At 42.4% G+C, this 20,033-nt stretch overlaps 1 protein-coding gene across 7 annotated transcripts in view; it reads left to right on the forward strand.

The window, feature by feature from the left end:
* LOC131035677 (uncharacterized) overlaps positions 1 to 20,033 on the forward strand; it is a 376,645-nt gene that overhangs the window by 58,498 nt on the left and 298,114 nt on the right. For all 7 annotated transcript variants that reach the window (XR_009358274.1, XR_009358273.1, XR_009358275.1 and 4 more), the window contains one exon: positions 10,524 to 10,582. Coding sequence is in view for 4 of the 7 variants with exons in the window: in XM_059207503.1 (XP_059063486.1) it covers positions 10,524 to 10,582 (59 nt within the window). In the remaining 3 variants the exon portion in view is untranslated. The remainder of the gene's footprint in view (positions 1 to 10,523; positions 10,583 to 20,033) is intronic.

Raw genomic sequence — 20,033 nt, forward strand, 5'->3', positions numbered from 1 at the left:
CCCCCATCCCCGCACGGAGAAGCAGAGAATAACGGAGGCAAGGGAGGAAATAGAAAGGGCCATGAAAGCCCAACGGGGAGAGACACACGAGTCATCTGAACCCTACTGCACAGACGCGGAGAGGAACATTGTACGGCAGATGCTCCAAATGGAGGTACCTATGAAACTGGAAGACCTCCTACACACCATACCGCAATTGGGGACAGTGTTGTTGGGCACAAAGGCTGATAAACCCAAACCGAGAGACATGGACGCTCCCATACTAGGAAGCTCGGCAACAAATCCAGTTGTACTTACCGTCAACAATGGCCGACACCCAGCCGTGGTGGAGATGGGTATCCTGGGCACCATCCTGACGGATACTATAGTAGACGGCGGTTCCGGAGTAAATGTCCTTCCGGAGGACACATGGAAAAAGCTAGGAAAGCCCACTCTGTGGCCACCTACGTTTAATCTGCTAGGTGCAGACCAGCACGGGATTAAACCCCTCGGCATGTTGATGGCACAGCAAGTCACTGTGGGTGCACAACCTTTTGTACTCGACTTCGTGGTCATTCCATTGAAACAGAAAGGGTACGACGCCATACTTGGAAGAGGATGGTTGGTGGCAGCGAAAGCAAACCACAACTGGAAACGAAATACACTCTCGATGGAGAGCGGAGGCAAGAAATTCACTATTGATCTCCGGACGCAGTTGGTGAGCGAGGAACTTGCCTCTTCCTCGGGATCTGAATCCGAGAGGGAAAATGACCCACGAGACGAAGGGAGAGAGGGGATGGACCCAAATGCCGAAGGCATATAAAAAATCGGAGGTTGCTGTTCGGAGGATGACAAAGATTCACTAAATGGATTGTTCCATTGGCAGCAGGAGGACTATGAGATGTTCTCACCCTCCTGTAACGTATTAAGCGTCGAAGGAGAGGAGCCAGATCAATATCCTCCAGAATACGGGGAGTATAAGGAAGGAGAAGCTACAATGGACACCGTACCCGCACATCAATTTAGAAACAAGGAGGCCATGAAGTATGAAGAACCGACGGTGAAACCTTTGAATCTAGGTACGGAGACGGATAAGAAAATCATTCTGGTAGGAGATGACTAGAACCCAGTGTTGAAAACGGCCGCATTCAAGATTTTCACCGAGTACAAAGATGTATTCGCATGGACTTATAAGGATTTGAAGGGAGTCCCACCGGAGTTATGTGTTCATCGTATTCTGTTGGTACCAGGCACAGTACCAGTACGACAGCGACCGTACAGGATGAATAAAAACTATGCTGCAAAAGTACAAAAAGAGATTGAACGAATGCTGGAGGCCAAGATTATCTTTAGGGTGCAGAATAGCGAATGGGTATCCCCCATCGTAATATCTCTCAAAAAGGATGGTAACGAGATCCGGATTTGTGTCGACTTCCGGCGACTCAATGCAGTTACCATCAAAGATCCATTTCCCATACCGTTCACGGACTCTATTCTTGAAGAGGTGGCCGGCCATGAAATCTATTCATTTATGGATGGATTTTCCGGCTATAATCAGATATCAATAACGGAGGAAGATACGCTGAAGACGACATTTGTGGTGGAGGACGGAGTATATGCTTACAACTGGATGCCCTTCGGTCTCTGCAATGCTCCGGCAACGTTCCAATGAATAATTCTCCACATTTTTGATAAGATGTCCGTGGGTAACTTCAAGGCGTTCCTGGATGATTGGTCCATCTACAGTGGGGAGGAGACGCATCTGAAGGCACTCGGAGAATGTATGGACAGGTGCCGAAGGGCACGACTCGCACTGAACCCTAAGAAATGCAGATTCATGGAACCTCAGGGTAGACTACTCGGACACATAGTGTGTAAAGCGGGACTTAAAACAGACCCGGATAAAGTTCGGGTGATTGTAGAGATGGAACCCCCACAGGATGTCTCCGGGGTAAAATCTTTTTTGGGACACATCGGATATTACCGAAGGTTTATAAAAAATTTCTCCCAGATATCTTACCCCCTGGATAACCTCACAAGAAAAGGGGAACCGTACGTATGGGGAACGGCGTAGTCGGAATCCTTCGAGGAATTGAAATCACGACTATTGGCGGCACCAATATTGGCCTACCCAAACTGGGACAGAGAATTTCATGTGCACGTCGACGCCTCCAACTATGCAATAGGTGCAACATTAGCACAAGTTGGGAATCATGGGTTGGATCACCCAGTCTACTTCGCCAGTAGACTACTCTCGAAAGCTGAGAGGAATTATAGTACAACTGAACGGGAAGCGCTCGGCATGGTTTACGCAGTACAGAAGTTCCGACATTATTTGTTGGCGACACCCTTCACCTTCTATGTAGACCACCAAGCTTTGATGTACTTGGTGAATAAACCTAGTATTCAAGGACGGGTGAGTCGGTGGTTGTTATTACTGCAAGAATTCACATTCAACATTATAGTACGGCCAGGGAAGAACCATGTGATCGCTGACCAACTGTCACGAATCAAGTCGGGAGAACGAGCGGAGGGGGTGAATGATGATTTTCCAGATGCGCACTTATTCCGGATTGTGGTTTTACCATCCTGGTACACTCGTATTGGCGAGTACCTATCGACGTCCCAGTTCCCTCGGGACATGCCACCAGGGGAACGACGCAAATTGGTCCTAAGGAGCCGAACATTCCAACTGATCAATGGACTCCTTTACAAAATGGGGACAGATCAAGTACTCCGCTGATGCGTGATGGAGGAAGAGATACCGGGGATTTTGAAGGAAGCACAAAAAGGACCCGCAGGAGGTCATATGGGGCCGGACACGACGGCCAGGAAAGTACTGTTAGCCGGACTATGGTGGCCCACGCTACACAACGACACCAGAGAATGGGTCGGAAGTTGTGATACATGCCAGAGGGCCGGAAAACCACTAAAACGAGACTTCATGCCATTAAACCCTTCAGCGGCACAAGAGTTATTCAAACGCTGGGGGCTTGATTTTGTGGGGCCTTTAAAAGTCAGCAGACCGCGGCGATGTACATACATCGTGGTAGCTACGGAATACTTGACAAAATGCGTCGAAGCACGGGCCCTACCTGATAACACCGCTGTGAGTACAGCCAGATTTATTTATGAACAAATTATCACGAGATATGGAATTCCGCTTCAGATAACCAGTGACAGAGGAGGCCATTTTGTGAACCATGTGGTGAGACTCCTTACGACAGAATTCAAAATTTTTCACTCCTTGTCCAGTCCGTATTATCCGAGGGCCAATGGTCAAGCGGAGGCGACCAACAAGATTCTGGTTTCCGTCATCTATAAGTCGTGCGGGGTAGAAAAGGAAGATTGGGAGGAGTGACTACCATCAGTGTTATGGGCATACTGCACCACCTACAAAGTAACGACGGGCTAGACACCATTTCAATTAATATACGGACAGGAAGCGGTAGTACCGATGGAGTTCATGGTGCCAAGTCTCCGAATTGCTATTGAGAATAAACTTGGCGATATGGAGAGCCTGAGGGAGCGCTTGTATGCCCTAAACAAACTCGATGAACGAAGGCTGATGGCACAATGGGTGACAGACGTGGCCCAGCAACGAAGGAAACATTGGCACGACCAACACATTCGGCGGGCGAGGTTCACCCCGGGGCAGTTAGTCCTGAAATATAATGGACGAAACGAAATTAAACCGGGGAAATTCAAAGTCCGATGGTTAGGGCCCTTCCGGATATGTGAGGTCAACACGAACGGGGCGATAAAATTATGGACGCTAGACAGGAAGGAGATATCAGACGCAGTCAACGGGTCGAAATTGAAGGTCTATCACGAACGGAGGGAACCGGGAACCCCCAGTCAGACAGCCGCGGCTAAAAATTAGAAAATTAGAAAATTGTATATTAAAGAAAATTGAAAAAAAAAATATATATATATAAGAAAGAAAATTTGAAAAAAAATAAAAAATAAAAAAAAATAAAAAATAAAATAAAATATAACTTGGGGTCCACCGTGCGGTGACCACCACGCGGTGGGACCACCGTGCGGTGACCACCACGCAGTGGAACCACCGTGCGGTGACCACCACGCGATGGAACCACCACGCGGTGGAACCACCGTGCGGTGACCTCACCGTGCGGTGACCACCACGCGGTGGGACCACCACGCGGTGGAACCACTGTGCGGTGTCCATCGCACCACCGATAACCCACACCGAAGGCCGAAAAAGAAACTATAACATCGCACACCGCCGAAGGGCCGCAAGGTTAAAACGCCGAGACAAGGAAGAGACACCGCACGAAGGAGGAGACACCGCACGAAGGGAAATTATTGTTGATTGTGCCCTGTGACTTCCAACGCAGGCTTCATCTAATTATATTGGCATCCATTGTCAATGTGAACATCCAGATTGGTTAAGGTGCAAGCGAATTACTTCATTCCCTGCAAGTCTCTGATTATATTTTGTAATTTTGTGTACTTGCAAGTGTTCGAATATAATGGAGTAGCCAATTCTGAAGCATATTGCTTATTGCTTGAGTTTTATTTTGGGCTTTTTATTTGTTAAGAACCTGCAATCTTGTGCCGTTTAAATTGCAAACTGGAACCAAGCATAAATAGCAATAAGATTGAAAAGAAACTACAGCAATCCCACGCAGCCATAGGTAGACCAAACAGCAAGGGTTACGCGCAGCGGGCACAAAGGGAAGAATAAGAGCCACAGGTAGATCAAGCAGCCGCACGACGGCAGCCAAAAAAAAAAAAGAAGGCCGTCACAAAGGGTAGAGTTTTTTTCCTAAACAATTCAGTTACAGGAAGAAGTTAATGGAGTCGGCAGGTAAAAGAAATTGGAAAAAACAGTTGCAGGATAGCAGCCATAGAAATAAGGATACGCGAGTTCTTCCTTCGGGTGTTCGCATAGCCGGTAGCACAATGCACGCCAGGCAGAAGAGAAAGCCACCACAGCAGCATGCCGCACGAGGGAAGAACGCATTGACCCCACAGCATATCACCTTCGAGGGATTGAATGGGTCCAAATGCAGGAAGTGGTGGCAGGATACACCAGATGATGATTTGGTGAAGAAGAGCCTTCGGAAAGTAGGAGTGGAGTGGGCCATCCGAATGCCTGTGTTTGCTATCCATGAGTATGAGGGAGCATTACGATTCATGGTTGATACCTTTGATAGCCATTCATGGACGAGTACTTTTGAGTACCTTGGGAAGGATATCACGGTATCCTTCAAACCGACAGATTTTACGAGAGTGTTTGGCATTCGAGGAGTACATGGCAAGAAAGTGGAATTGAAAGCTAAGAAGATGACGCGGGAGGAAAAAGAATATTGGATTAAACGAGTATCCCGAGACTTGACCACAACAGAACTGGAGAGCATTGTTGATGCCACGAAGAACCGTGGGATGCGTAGGTCTTTTGTTGCAGAGGGCCATTGGCGGTGCATAATGGACGTTATCAAGAGCAGGTTGACGAGGTCTGGTAGGGCATCGGACATCGCTCTCCCACAGATCATATTGATGAATGGACTTCTGAATGGCGTTGTGTATGATTGGGCTACATTGTTATCAGAGCGGATGTGCGAGTTCTTGATGATGGAGCATCGCACGTTTTACATGCCCCACTATGCCATCGGATTGTTTCTGGAGGCCACGCGAGAAGTAGTATCGGAGGCAGAATTGGAGATACAGCCGCAGAGACCATTGGCTGTAGGTGAGCCTCCTATCATGCATTGGAGACACCTTGACATTGGCCATTCTTCCGCGAAACGGAAAAGGATAGTAGAGACCCCCTCGGCAGAACCTGATAGTGGAAGAGAGACTTCCAGCAGCGAAGAGACTTCGGAGGAAGAAGATTCGGCGGAGGATAGTAGCAGTAGGGCGACAGAAGAGGGGAGGATGGAGCCCGTGGGGGAGCGAGTCTTGTTTGCGCCACCCTCACTACCACTTGGCACACTTGTGAGGTCATCCGCGGGAGTGGGAGGCACGTCCATTCCAGCTTTTGGGGAGGGCCGCACACCCGTTGCACTTGGGCCAATGCAGTAGGTGGCATCACCTTCCATCGTACCACCTCCGCAGGCTAGTGCGCCACCCGCGGGACCGCCTCCGGCCATAGAGGCACGTACAGAAGGCATGACGGAGTCGTGTGGATCACTGCAGCAAGTAGTGGCAGAGGAGGAGCACAGGGAGGTGGTCAACGCAGAGCCTCAGGTGCGGTTGGACGTTGTGGGATCCGAGGCAGTAGTGACTGTGTCTGCCTCTTTGTTGGAGGAGCCCCTGGAGAGACACACTTTAGAGGTGGAGAGAGGCCCGGAGGTGTTCAGTACGGATCCATCGGTGGAGGCTATGGGGAGTTGGCTGACCCGGCGATTTCAGATGACGGTGATGCCACCAGTAGGAGCTGCTGTACTCTCACCTCGGCGAGAGCCTCTGACGGAGGTGGTAGACTTGGAGGGTTCATCGGGTGAGACACTGGTACCAGCAGTAGGGCATGAGATAGGAGAAGTCGTCCCTGCTATCCAGGAGCAGGCGGGGGTAGAGGAGACACCTTGGTGCCAGCAGGATGCAGCAGTTTTGATCCCACTCGAGCCCCCTGCACCTATATCGGGGTCCCAGCCTTCGGGGCAGGATGGGGAGGACATTGAGGCTTACTTAGCAGATATGGTGACGAGGGGTCGGCGAGTGGTGGCAACGGCTCAGACGCGAGCTTTGCAGCAGGTTGTGGAGGAATTAGAGCAGGTCCTCCAGTTTATGCGGGTAGGCTGTTCGACAGCTTTTGCCACATGCTTTGAGTCACAGGGGTGGCCAGCTATTCAGACAGATGCAATGCTTGAGGCTTGGAGTGTGCCTCAGCCCGTCATGGAGGGTAGGGTGACTACTCTCGTCCGACAGATTGAGCAGGTTTACAGGGATGCATACTATGCACTGCGGCAGACGCAGCATGAGTCTGCGGTCCGCGAGGCTACTCGTGTAGAGATAGAGAGATCTCGCCAGCCAACAGGCTTCATGGGTAGCCGAGAGGACGCAGTTGTTAGCACAGCTTGAGATAGCCCGTGCAGAGAAGGTTGCGGTTGACATCCGCCTGTCGGAGGAGCAGAGTGCGCGGAGCCTTGTGCAGCAGGAGTTGGATGCTGTTACTGCAGAGCGGGGTTTGTTGCAGACTCAGTTGGTTGGTATGACAGAGTCCGCGGATACCAAGGAGAAGGAGTTGCTGGAAGCTGCGCATATGGTGAAGACGGCTTTAGAGAAGGTGTTGGTGGCGGAGCGGGATGTGGCGGCACGCACTCAGTAGGTTTATGACCTCCACGCCCGCCTGGCGGCCCAGACACCGGCATTCCAGCCTTCGACTTCAGGGACGCTTCCTCAGCCCCCTCCTTGACTTTGTTTTGGGTGTATATATGCATTGTCTCCATTTTGTTGTTAGTCATCGGAGACGACTTCTTTTTTGGGGGGGATGATGTTATTGGAAAATAGGTATAGTTTAGTAATGTTAATTGTTGATAGTTAGTTAGCCGACGGGTAGGTAGTTGGAGTCGCGACGGTTGTGTCGCACCCCTTCGGCTGTCATATATTGTACCACCTCCGGGTGTTGGAGGAGAGGTAATGTTGGCGACAGATTATAATATGAACATCTTTTGACATTAATGGCAAGCTTATTCTGGTACTTCTTTTGTATTTGCATTGTGCATTGCTGTTCGATTTCTGTATTCTTCCTGTTTACCCAGTGAGGTAAACAACCTTCAACTCCAAGGGTTTTCGTCCTCAGAAGTCAACTCTTCAAAGGAAATGCATCACATATCAAATTCAATAAAACATTTGAACATGCCAAATACATTGCAAAACCCTCTTTTATGAAGAAATTCACAAGCCTTTTATAAGATTCTTGAGTGGCTGGAGATGAACTTTATTAACTAAAGTGATATTATAATAATATTTTATTATTATTTAATTAAATTAATTAATATCCTCATTCCATTTTGGGCGCGTCCCCCCCCATTTTGGGCGCATCCCCCCGTCAGAAACGTCTCGGGGACGGGGGGATGGGGACGCGACGCCCCCCGCCGTCCCGCCACCGCCACCCAAGCGCCGCCGGGAGGCGGAGACGTCCCCGCGTCCCCGCGTCTCCCAAAGGAGACGGGGAGACGTGGAGACGTCTCCTTGGGAGACGTCTGGGCGTCTCCCAAAGAGACATGGAGATGCCTCCACGTCTCCTTGGGAGACGTTTGGGAGTCTCCCCGTCCTTGGAGAGACGTCTGCACGTCTCTCCAAGGATGGGGAGACGCCCAGACGTCTCTTGTCGCCCCCACGTATATGCAATATTTAATATTAAAATTTAAAAAAAAAATTGACTTTTTAAGTTTTTTGAGGGTTAAGGGGTAACTCTAATTGGACGTGGGCCAAAAGAAAAATAACACCCGACACCTTTAGAAAATAATAAAAGTATTTTTGGCCTCGCGGGGCGCTGCCCCTCGACCCCACCCTGCAAGGGGCGATGCCCCTTGACCCCAACTTGGGGGCGCTGCCCCCAAACCCCCGTTGAAAAATATAGGGGGAAACCGTGCCGATAGAAGTAGGGAAAATCTAGCCTCCGAGTTTGATTAGGCTCCATATAACAACACAACTTAGAAATCTTGTTATTTAGATTTAGTATTTCAAATTTCCTATAGTCTCATTTGAAATATAATTCTTACATTGTAATACTGTCATACATCTTTTCAAAACTAGTTTTTCAAGTACTATATGTATATGTATAACTATATCAGCACCACCACCCCGCCACCCGCCCGCCGCCGTCCCCCCCGCCGTCCCCAAACTTAGGCCCTTGGTCCCCCCGTCCCGGAAACGCGTCCCCACGTCCCCCGCGTCCCCCCGTCCCCAACGCCCGTGGAACACTGATTAATATTAAGTCATAATTTGATTGTTTTTTTGACAACTTAATAAAAATCAATTTAAATTGGGGACATGACATCTTCATAAAGTTGGAGAGACCGTGAGAGGTGTGAAGCTTCCTAATAACTGTCTCATAAAGCCCTCAAACAGCAATAATTGGAGAATTGGAAATATTGACATTGTGCTTTCGCTACAAAAGTAGGTGTCTCAGAATTGAGTCAAAGAGCTTTTTGAAGTCTCTGAAACAAACAATACTTTGGAAGATTGGTGGTAGTGTCCTTAATAATAACTCGGAGTGTAAAGTTATGGTCAATGGTCTAATAATGCCCCCTAAAACTGGCCTGCTTATGAGCTTGAAGATTAGCTTTCTCTAGGTATTGAGAAAGTTGTATGTCTAATATGGACATAAAGTTTAGCAAATTTATGCCCAATCACGATTGTCCTCAGTTGCCAATATTGGAGACATCCTTAGACTCATGAATAGGATGAATTATATGTTGAGACCAAGACCAAGTAAAGCTTGAACAAACAACCACATTGAAAAGCTTTACCAAAGGTGAGGCTAGGGAACCCACACCATATTTGATGGATTCATCTTTGAGGCCTTTGCAATCTACTGCTCTATTGGTACATAACTTCTGAGTAGTCTTCCTCACATTACTTGTGGAAAAAACAGTAGAAGTTGTCGGTGAAGTGGGGACCGCGATATTGGATTGGTTTGGCACATTGTAAAGAGAGCGAGTATAGTAAACTACACATTGGGGCTGATGTCAAAAGCTATATTTGTTGGTTTCTTAGGAGAAGACTGCCGAAAGTGTTTGGGGGAATGTTGAAGGTCAGCAAGGAGGGGAAGTCATTGAGAAGCAAGAAAATTCCTCTTGTTGCAATGGAGAAAGCAATATTCCCTATGAATGGAATATAAGAGAAAATAATAATGAAAATTCAAGAGCTAAACTCTGTTGTCAAGTAGTTGAGATTCTACCTCTCCTGTTCTCTTGTAGAGAATAATATTGAACATGGTGTTGATCAAATGCTAAACATATGTATCCTTTATGACAATATCTCTCACTGTTCACTGCTGGGTTGGATTAGGAAGGCTTGTTTCAATACCATAAATTACATCTTCAAATATCATGTGTGATAGCTTCAGTCCTTTGACTTTATGTTGTATTTTGAGATTCTTGGTTGATCCCCATCGTCTCTGCTGATATGTAGCTTACGGTTTAACTTGATAGTCATGATGATTTGCATTTTGAGCCCAAGGATTATGGTAGCTTCTGTATAAATCAACCATCCAGTAGCTTCTTCAGTGAGATTTTTAGTCCTAATGATAAACCCTCATGAACTCTTCTGACTTTTTAGGCCTGCTCGTGAATTGCTTCCTTTTAATTTGAGTTAATGAGATTGCTTTTAATGGTATCTAATTGAGTTTTAGCTTCACCATCTTTAAGCATACTTGAATGCTATGTATATTATATTACGTCTGTTTTAGTTTCTAACAATTTGGTTGATAAACAGATCAGCTATTTTGTCTTATTTTTATATATGTATTGGAAAGTTTGAGGAATAATTTCTTTGAACATTGAGAAGCAATTCTAATCTTGAATTCCATACGATGGTATCTCATAGTGACGGTTGGTTGCTTGCAGAGTGTATCTCATTGTGGAAGGAGATATGTGGCTCTTAAAATTATGTATTTTGGACAGAGGTAGATGTCTCACTTTCATATTCTGACGAGTTTGATATTCCAAAGTTACAAGTCATGAATGATATTGTCTTCATTTTGTAGGGGAAAAACGTTTTTCTCTATCTAGGAAATGTCTAGAGTGCAAAGGTGATACAGTAGAACTTCAATTGTTCTCTCTGAGCGTTACCACTATTACAATAATTCGTCTTCATTTTTTATGGGAAAAATGTCTGTTTCTCTATGGCAAGTATGGAGTGCATTGGTGATGCATTGAAAATTCAGTTGTTCTCTCTGAGCTTTACCAATATTACAATAACATTTTCTGTTGTATTGAGTTCCCATTTTACCAAACTTTGTTATAAAATGAACTTTCTTTGCAATTATATTTCTCTCCAGCTTTATAGTAGCCCTCAAATTAATAAAAGTAAACTATTTTCTCTTGCAATTTCTTGTGAAGCAAAGTAAACTATTTTCTCATGCAATTGCTTGTGAAGGTGAAATTCTTAGTGGGAGGCTTTCAAGATTTAACATTACATGTAATTGCTCCTCTGCAGCTTTTCATATTTGATATCAAAAAAGCATATGGTATGATTTCGATTAATGATATGCATTTTGAAAATACAAGAGGTCTGAAACTATGCTTTGTTTCTATCCCTTGTTAAACAGTGTGTGCAGTGGTATGCTGTCGGTGTAAATATGTTCATCAGAATTCTTATTTCACTAGGTCGTTGCATAGATCACAAGCATATGGCAGCTACTAGCTAACAAATTAAGGTTAACGAGGGGTGTAACATCTTTGTTTCTCTAGGGTATAAATTTTTCTGTGATCTGGTTACACCCCTACGAAACTTGCCTCTAGAAGCTGTTTTCTTGTGTCTTGCTGAAATTGACTATCAAGGTGGTAGGTGTGAAAGCTAAGTGTGTTGTTTTTTTCCTGGTTTCTTTGTTAGTTGCCCTATGTTAAACAAGGTTGGTTGTCCTTAAAATTGCTTTGTCCATTCATCTAATCATTTCTGAAAGTGGGGAACTACAATTACTTCCAGGTATTGCAAGTGACAACAACAAGGGTGAATCTCTTCAAAATAGAGATAGCCATGTTGAAATTGGCAAATACCTTGAAAGGGTGCACCTTTCAATAAAATGCCAAGTCTTAAGTGATTGACAATGTCTTAGAGTGCATCTTGCTGAAGATGGGAAACTCTAAGTGGCCAAGACTATGTAGAAGCACGCTTGAATTAGTTCTAACAGGTGTTAAGTGGTTGAACTAGGCTAGAAGCATGCCTCATAGGAGTAAGACAACTTCATGTGGCAAGGATATAGTAGGAGTGCTCCTAGACCTATCGTGATAGTTTTAAGTGGCAACTATCAAGGGAAAGTGTGCCTTAGAGATAAATAATAGGGTTTTGGTGGCATTAACAATCTAGAAGTGTGCTTTTGAGAAGTAAGTTAAGTGGCAACATCAATGTAGGAGCGTTTTTGAACTATTATTGCCAAATTTGAGTGGCAAAATCATAGGGTTGTAGGGAGGTGCGTTGTCGATCCCTTGGGATCCGGCTCTAGTATTGGAGTCATCCTTGCATGCAGGAATGTCTTGCCACAGTCTCTTGCTATTTCTGCTGAAAAAACAAAAATTCCTAAAAATAAAACCTTTAGAAAAGCAAAAAATGAGTCGGGAAAAGAATAAAATGTCGCGCCAGGTCATTTTTTTTGTGTTTGATGTCAACTCGACTATTAGAGTAATATTATTATATTTAATGGTCATGTAAATTTAGTAACTTTCTATTTTATGTCAGTTTGTCTTTTTAGTAACTTCTGTTTAGGCTTCTTTTGTGTTTCTATTCTCGTCGTCTTGTATTCTCTATTCAAGGAGCCTTTCGTCTCCTCTTGTAATCAATCACTTTAATCAATAATACTTACATCAACACCATAGGAGGTTGATTTCAAGGGTTGGATCTGTCTTTGTGTTGCGAGTACAGGTATTAGGCAACACGATATTTTTATAGAAACAATTTTCTGAATTAAAACAATGGCCAATGATTCACGTTTATAGCTAATCTTGCAAGTAGTATTAGAAGAAAATATAGGAAAAATCTAGGGTTGTGCATGATCTAAGAGAGAAATACTGCAGTTCTATTTCCAGAAACCCATCTCACCATTATATTCAAATGATGCAAAAGTTTAGTGGCATTTGGCTTCGGTTGTGGTGGAAAGTCACCTTGTGAGAATATTGATTATTAGCATAAAAAATATATAAAGTTGGAGAAAGCTTCCACCCATCCCAATCAAGTCTAACAATGTTTATTCTCTAGATAAATGACAAACCTAGACTATCAAAGTCGGAAATTAAGCATTGCAATTAAATGCCAGACTCAAAAATTGCAAAATGCAAAGATAGAGGCCTTTTTTAGTGCAAATAATTCTTGAAATAAGGGACGATTCTTGAGTTCTCTTCCAATATGCATCTAGTCTTGCAATCTTGCTGCCAAACCTAATATTCTGAATTCAAGAGTTGCATCTTGCGGCCAAACCTTTTGTTTATTTTTTGTTTAGAATGTTAGGTGGGGGAAAACAAAGCTTGTGCCCATTGTGGAAGTCTTGTGTTCATGTTCCAAGGTCGAAAGTTATAGGTGGAACAACCAAGATCACATGTAAGTTTTTTGAAATGTCATGGCATGGTATTTACATCAAGGTGAGGGTTAATTTCCTTCACTTACCTAGAAAAGGTGTTGATCTCTGATTAAATGAGGTAGAATGATATGATGTTGTGAGGGATCAAGAAGGGGATGATGAGAAAGTTTCAAATTTGAGCTCTCATGCTTCAATGATAGTGGCAATTGTTGCAACTCAAAATCAAAATAAAGAGTTAGAATGTAATGTCCCCTTCCTAAGCTGTTTCAGCATGGTGGAGTCGTTAGCCTATTCAATTGATTCCCATGGGCTAATTGAATAGGGTTAGGGAATCTTGGAGGCCATATTAGGTGTGATTTCATATTTTGACAGTTGGTTGAGCATAATGCTCCTTTCTGGAGCCTTTTTGGGTCGATTCTTCCATATTGTTTTTAGTAAGCTAGTTATGGGCAGCGATAGAGTCAGTTGGCATGCTTGCTATTTTTAGTATTGTCGGTTGGTTCAATTTTGATGATGATCTCGACTTTTGACAGTCTAAGGACTTTAAATTAAATAACGATAAGTTATAAGTTAATAAAGTTAAATTAATAAAGTTATTTTAATTTATTTAATGGACCATAGAGGCCAATTTATAAATTAAATGTGATTTATTTTAATGGATGGGCCTTTATTATTTAATTTCACATTAGGAGATTAAAAAGGGAAGTGATTTTTATTTAAATAAAAGCAAAAAAAGCATTGCCAAAAAATAAAAAAAGCAAAAAATGCTTTTATGAAAAAGCAATGAAAAAGAAAAAAACATTCTTGAAAAATAGCGTTCGAAAAGCAGCCAAAAAGCCAAAAGAATATAAAACGAGGATTGGGGTTCTTATTTAGGGTTATGTGGAGTTTTGACTTTGATATTGCTTCTATTTTGGAGGAGATTGCTTTTCATCTTGGTTTGTGAAGACGAAAACTCTTGCTGGCAACATTCTCTATGTTGTTGAGAGATACAATTTGGAGAATACTTGGTGATTTCATTTAGAGGTCATATTTGGACATATTGGAGATTATATATCAGACTTCAAAGCTTATTGTTAATTAGATTTGAAGAGAACAAATTTGGAGAAGATTGAATAGAGTTTGTTTCTATTTGTTGGTTATATCTTCTTCTAGTTGGCCATACCATTTCCAGCCCGCCATACCACTTCTTCAAGGCCCACATAAGGTTTCTATGGCAACCATTAGGGTTTATTAAAGTTGATACCTGCATTTATTGGAGTTATTTGCTGTTGTTTGACATTTTCAGACCTAGCCATCCATTTTGGGAGCATTTTGGCACCTCCAAAATGCATATTTTGTGAGCAACTCCAGTTATTTCTTTGCTGCGTTTTGTGGGTATGTGAGATTTAGATATGTTATGTCATTTTATGATCTGGGTTGTCATTATATTTGAGAAATATTGAAAAGTCAGATCAAGAATAAAATTTTGAATTTTCAGCTACCTGTATTTCTAAGTTTTTTTATTTTTTTGAGTTGTTCATTTTGTTGATGTTGGAAATAAGCCACACCCGGACCGACGATGGATTGATCCAAGAAGGGCTAGTAGCTCAGTGGTAGAGCACTCCAGCATCGTATGGAAGTTCCTAGGTTCGAGTCCTAGCTGGTCCATGTCTCAACATGGTATTAGAGCCAGGTCTAGGCTAGGAGCCCCAAGCACACGAGCGGTGTGGCTTAAGGGGGGGTGTTGGTGTTGGAAATAAGCCACACCCGGACTGACGATGGACTGGTTCAAGAGGGGCCAGTAGCTCAGTGGTAGAGCACTCCAGTAGCGTATGGAAGGTCCTAGGTTCGAGTCCTAGCTGGTCCATGTCTCAACACATTTATCATAAAGAACTTTATTATTTGCTCTTTATTTGGCAACTCAAAATCATTGCAAAAGCACTAAAAAAATAAAAAACAAACAAAAAAAATCAAAGCACAAACAGGGTTGTATATTATAGTGGTATCAAGGCAATGTATCCTACCATCCTACAGGGTACAAAATGAAAAAATAGTGATTTGTCAGGATTTGATCAGCCACCTTTTATACAACATTAGAACACACAAAAACAGGTCAAATACAAATTTGGCTAAGTTACCGGTTCGGGTTCGGGTTCGAAGAACCCGATACGGCAAAATTTTGAAAAGGGGTTTGGGTTCGTTAGTACAAAAACATGTAAATTTTATATATATATATATTTTGATATTTGTGAAGCCTATAAGCATGAATTAAAATTTGCATGTCACATAGCATCATATAAACCATAGATGGCACATTGGCAGAGTACTCGGCGAGTTTCAAAAACTTGCTGAGTTTTTGAGCTCTGCGAGTTTTTATGACTTTAACTTGCAGCAAAAACTTGCTCGCCCGAGTAATCGCCGAGTTTTTTGCAAAAACTCGGCAAGTTTCTTTAAAAAACTCAGCTACACTAAAAAAAGAGGCCCAAACATGTCAAAAAATTATCATTTTTTGTTTTTTCAGGTCAGTTTCATTCTCTTCATCAGAATATACACATGAAATATAACATTTAAGTATAAGTGGCATTTCAATATGTCTTTTTCCTTGACCCCAACTTGGGGGCGCTGCCCCCAAACCCCCGTCGAAAAATATAGGGGGAAATTGCACTGATGGAAGTAGGGAAAATTTAACCTCCGAGTCTGATTAGGCTCCATATAACAACATAATTAGCATTGAAAAAATCTTGGTATTATACATTTTAAAGTTGAAAGTTTGAAACTATCAGTATGAATGATGAAATTTCAAATATTGCGCGTTTGTAGATCTCCACCAAGATCTAGACCTATCTCTCTACCCCTCTTTTTCTCACCCCTAGAACTGGGAAGATCTCCACTGGGAAGAGAAATAGTAAATAGTTTTAGCTAGAGCTGGGAAGAGGAAGTTGTAATTGTAATTTGTAATGATGTATTTACTTTTGGTTTTACAAAAACTATTTACTATTTTGCTTCCAGCCATCAGCATTACTCATGAGGATGCGATTTTGTAGACACTTTGCATTTAAATATATCTAGAATCAGCTTGTTTCTTTTGTGTTATCATTTATTGACTCATTGGATGCATCTTCTCATTAAATTTTGCAAAAAAAATGCATTTTTTATTAAAATTAAGCGTGTTTTTATGTTGCCGAGTTTTTCCGAGTTTTTGCTGAGTTTTTGCCGAGTTTTTTTCTTAGGGGCTTGGCGAGTCGAGCCGAGTTGCGAGTAGTCCAACTATGATATAAACAACAAAACAAACATAAGCTTTTAATCATAGCATCATGATGATACCATAATAGCATCATATACATCAAGTTTAATATCAAAATGACAAAATATTCAAGTATCATTGTTTCAACTTTCAACAATATAAAGTTTAATCATCAAATGGATCATCTAATTCATCCTCCTCCTCCTCCTCCTCATTGACATTGACATTAGATGAGCCAATGCCACTTGCACTTGCAGTATAAGTTGGCTCAATTTCCGAGTCATCAAGTGTCAATACAAGAAACTGAGAAGCAGGAGCATCCAAATCAGTATGCTCTGGCTCTATATCCCACATCTTCGTTTCCCCTTGTGTGTAGTCATGTTGTTTGTGTGAAAGAAGACGTAGGTTGGAATGCACATATACTAAATTCTCCGCTCTTTTTAATAGCAGCCTATTGCGCTTTACTGAGTGGATGAAAGAGTATGTGCTCCAATTTCTTTCTGAAGCAGATGAACTAGCAACCTATGAAGACAAAGAAAATAATTAAAGTTATACATTAATAAAAATAAAATTACGAGCAACCTATGAAGACAAAGTAAACTTTAAATAAACTAAAACTTGTAAATTTAAAATTTTAATTAATTAAACTTGTGATAAAACTTTTATAGCGAGGGGTTGTAGGTGTTGGAAGCATGTGCCATGGAAGTACCACCATCTATGAGCATCCTTCTTGGATCTATGACGAAGTGCATTAACAGTTAGACCATTCCCATTTGCAAATTCTATGAACTCATTTGTAACAACATCTCGCAAATCATCATCGGGATATAGTCTAAGAAATGCTGCCTTGTACCCATCAGATACTTCTAGATCTCTCCATGGTGGAATCCTTCCTGGTTTATCAAGAAACTGATTGCTATAGTACTTAGGTGTCAAGGCATAGGCAAGAAGATGCAAAGGAGTGGTCATCTTATTCCACCTTTCTACAATAATTACTTCCAGTTCTTTGAAGAATTTCTCCTGGGGGTCATTCTCTTTTTCATTTATAGTGACCTTTATTTTTTCAAGCATTGAGTCAATGCCATCATAAATCTCATCTCTGCAAGGCCTATCCATGTCTGTATAGCGAATCATGCTCATGATGGGCTCAGTGATACTTAGGAGATATGTAACAAGATCCCACCATTTCTCATTCAATGTTCTATCCCTAATTTTTTCTGCCCTCTCAGTGCTACTTTGCTTCCATACAGTCCAATTGGTGCTGATCACCATATTGCATAGTGCCACTCTAACTTTCACAAGTCGTCTTAAGACGATTGTGTTTGATGCAAAACGGGTCTCAGCAAACCTATAACACAAATTAATGCCAAATGATTAAAAAATAAAGCCAAACTTTAAAGAAGAATACACAATATAGCTTACACAGTGATATTATGAACATTGAAAATTAAAAAAAATCTGAAAATGTAAAATTAAATTACTATTTCACTTACCTCCAATAGCTCCAAATTCGAATAAGTTCTAAAAATCCCTTGAGACATGTGGTTGTTTGTGATGAACATCTGGATGTCCTCAACCTCTGCATACACATCTTTGATCCATTTTATTTTTTGCCCAATCCTTTGTAGCATAAGATTGAGTGAATGTACCGCACAAGGTGTCCAAAAGATGTGATCATAGCGTTGCTCAACCAACAAACCAACAACTCTACAATTTTTTGCATTGTCCGTTATGACTTGGACAACATTGCGGGGTCCCATAGACTCAATGGCGGAGATGAGAATTTCTGCAATAAATTGGCCATCTTTTATTTGGCCCTCACAATCCATAGCTTTCAAAAACACCGCCCTTTAGGGGACACCGCTATGACATTGATCAAGGGACGATTTTTAGCATCTTTCCATCCATCTGAAACAATTGTTACACCTGTCTCAACCCATGAATCCCTTATGGGTTTCAATACATCTTCAACTCTCTTCACCTCTTTCTCCAATAATGTTCCATGTACCTTCTCATAACCGGGGCCCTTATACTCTCTTGGAGCCTCATTAACACTTTTTATCATTCGCTTCCAATCTGGGGAGCGAACAACATTGAAAGACAACCCATTTGCATCAATGCACCTTAGTACATCTTCGTCAGCATTGTCTCTACTCTCATTTTGGAATGCGGTTTCTAAAGGCCCATTTGTTCTTTTACGTGTCAAGGGTGGTTCACTTTGAGGTTCATTTGTGGCAAAGAAGGGGTGGTCTTCTACTACATTACTGGGATTAGAAGGGCCTTGCATTCCCTTTGTTTTCTTTGATGCGGTTTGGTTCAATCTACGGGCTTCTCTCTCTTCTGCCGCCTCATGCTCCCTAATATATTTCATCACTGTCTCATCTGGTATAGGTTTACCATCTTTTCCAGGGCATTTTTTGATGCCTCTTCCTTTTATTCCACACAAATGGCCTACCACCCGATAATATGAACTATTACGTTCAATATCATATCCATGGCATCTCCAACGAAATCCCCCACCTCCCGGAAGTTGTTTTATAATGTCAACATATTTCCATAAGGGAGAATTTGGATCATTTCTTTGTTTTGCAATTATTTGTTCATTGCCAATGGAGGAAGATGTAGATGCCATTCTAGTTCCTATGGCAAGAAATAATATAAACATATTCAAAAACAAAAACTAAATAATGAAAAAAAATTCAAGTTTCATGTTTGACAATTTGTGAAACAAAAATAGTTGGAAAAAAATGTTAAAAAACCTACCTCTTGCAGCCAATGGAAGCTTGAAAATGTATGGAAATGATGCTGCATCACTTGTTGAAGCTTCAAAAATCAGTCTTCAACTCCTCTTTGATCTTGGAAGCCAAATTTTGTTCACCCTTTCTTCAACCTGCTCTCACAAAACTTTTGTTTACAACACAAATCAGGTGAAATGAGTGAATATAATGTTTTAGAAGTCACTTTTAGGGTATAAGTTTCACTTTTTAGAAGGCGGAATTCAAAAAAAAATTAAACTTGGCATATTTTTTGCCTTTATGAGCCGCCCAGCCGCCCAGGTTCGACCTGTGTCCACCCGGGTTTGATTGGGTTCGACCAGGGACGAACCACCTCTGGGTTTTTTGAACCCTGGTCAAACCCAGTTCGAACTGGACCCGAACCACGGACCCGGTTGAACCGGGACCCGTACCACGGGGGCCCAGGAGCGAACCCGGTAACCTAGAAATTTGGTTATAGAAGAATAGAGGGCAACAAAAGTACAGGCTACAAACAATATGGGTGATAGGAATACCAAAGATCAGGGAGAAGAGAGGTTTTTGAATTTGCTGGACGCACTAGTTAGAGGGCAATATGCTGTAGAAAAAAGGGACCAACAACAAAATCAGCGTTTGGACTTATTAATAGAAATGGTGGCTTGTCAAATGGGGATTAATATTGAGGCAAACAATAATGGAGGTAATAATGGAGGCAATAATAGCCAAGAAGAGAACTCAATACATGGTGGAATTCCAAATCAGCGAACTAGAACCACAAACTCGAGGCCTCTTATGCCAATTTTTCCACCTAGGACACCAACCCTAGTTGATAATGAACCTCAGATAATAGATTTGTAGGATCAGT

This window comes from Cryptomeria japonica, chromosome 6 (assembly GCF_030272615.1).
Source record: "Cryptomeria japonica chromosome 6, Sugi_1.0, whole genome shotgun sequence".
NCBI lineage: Eukaryota > Viridiplantae > Streptophyta > Pinopsida > Cupressales > Cupressaceae > Cryptomeria > Cryptomeria japonica.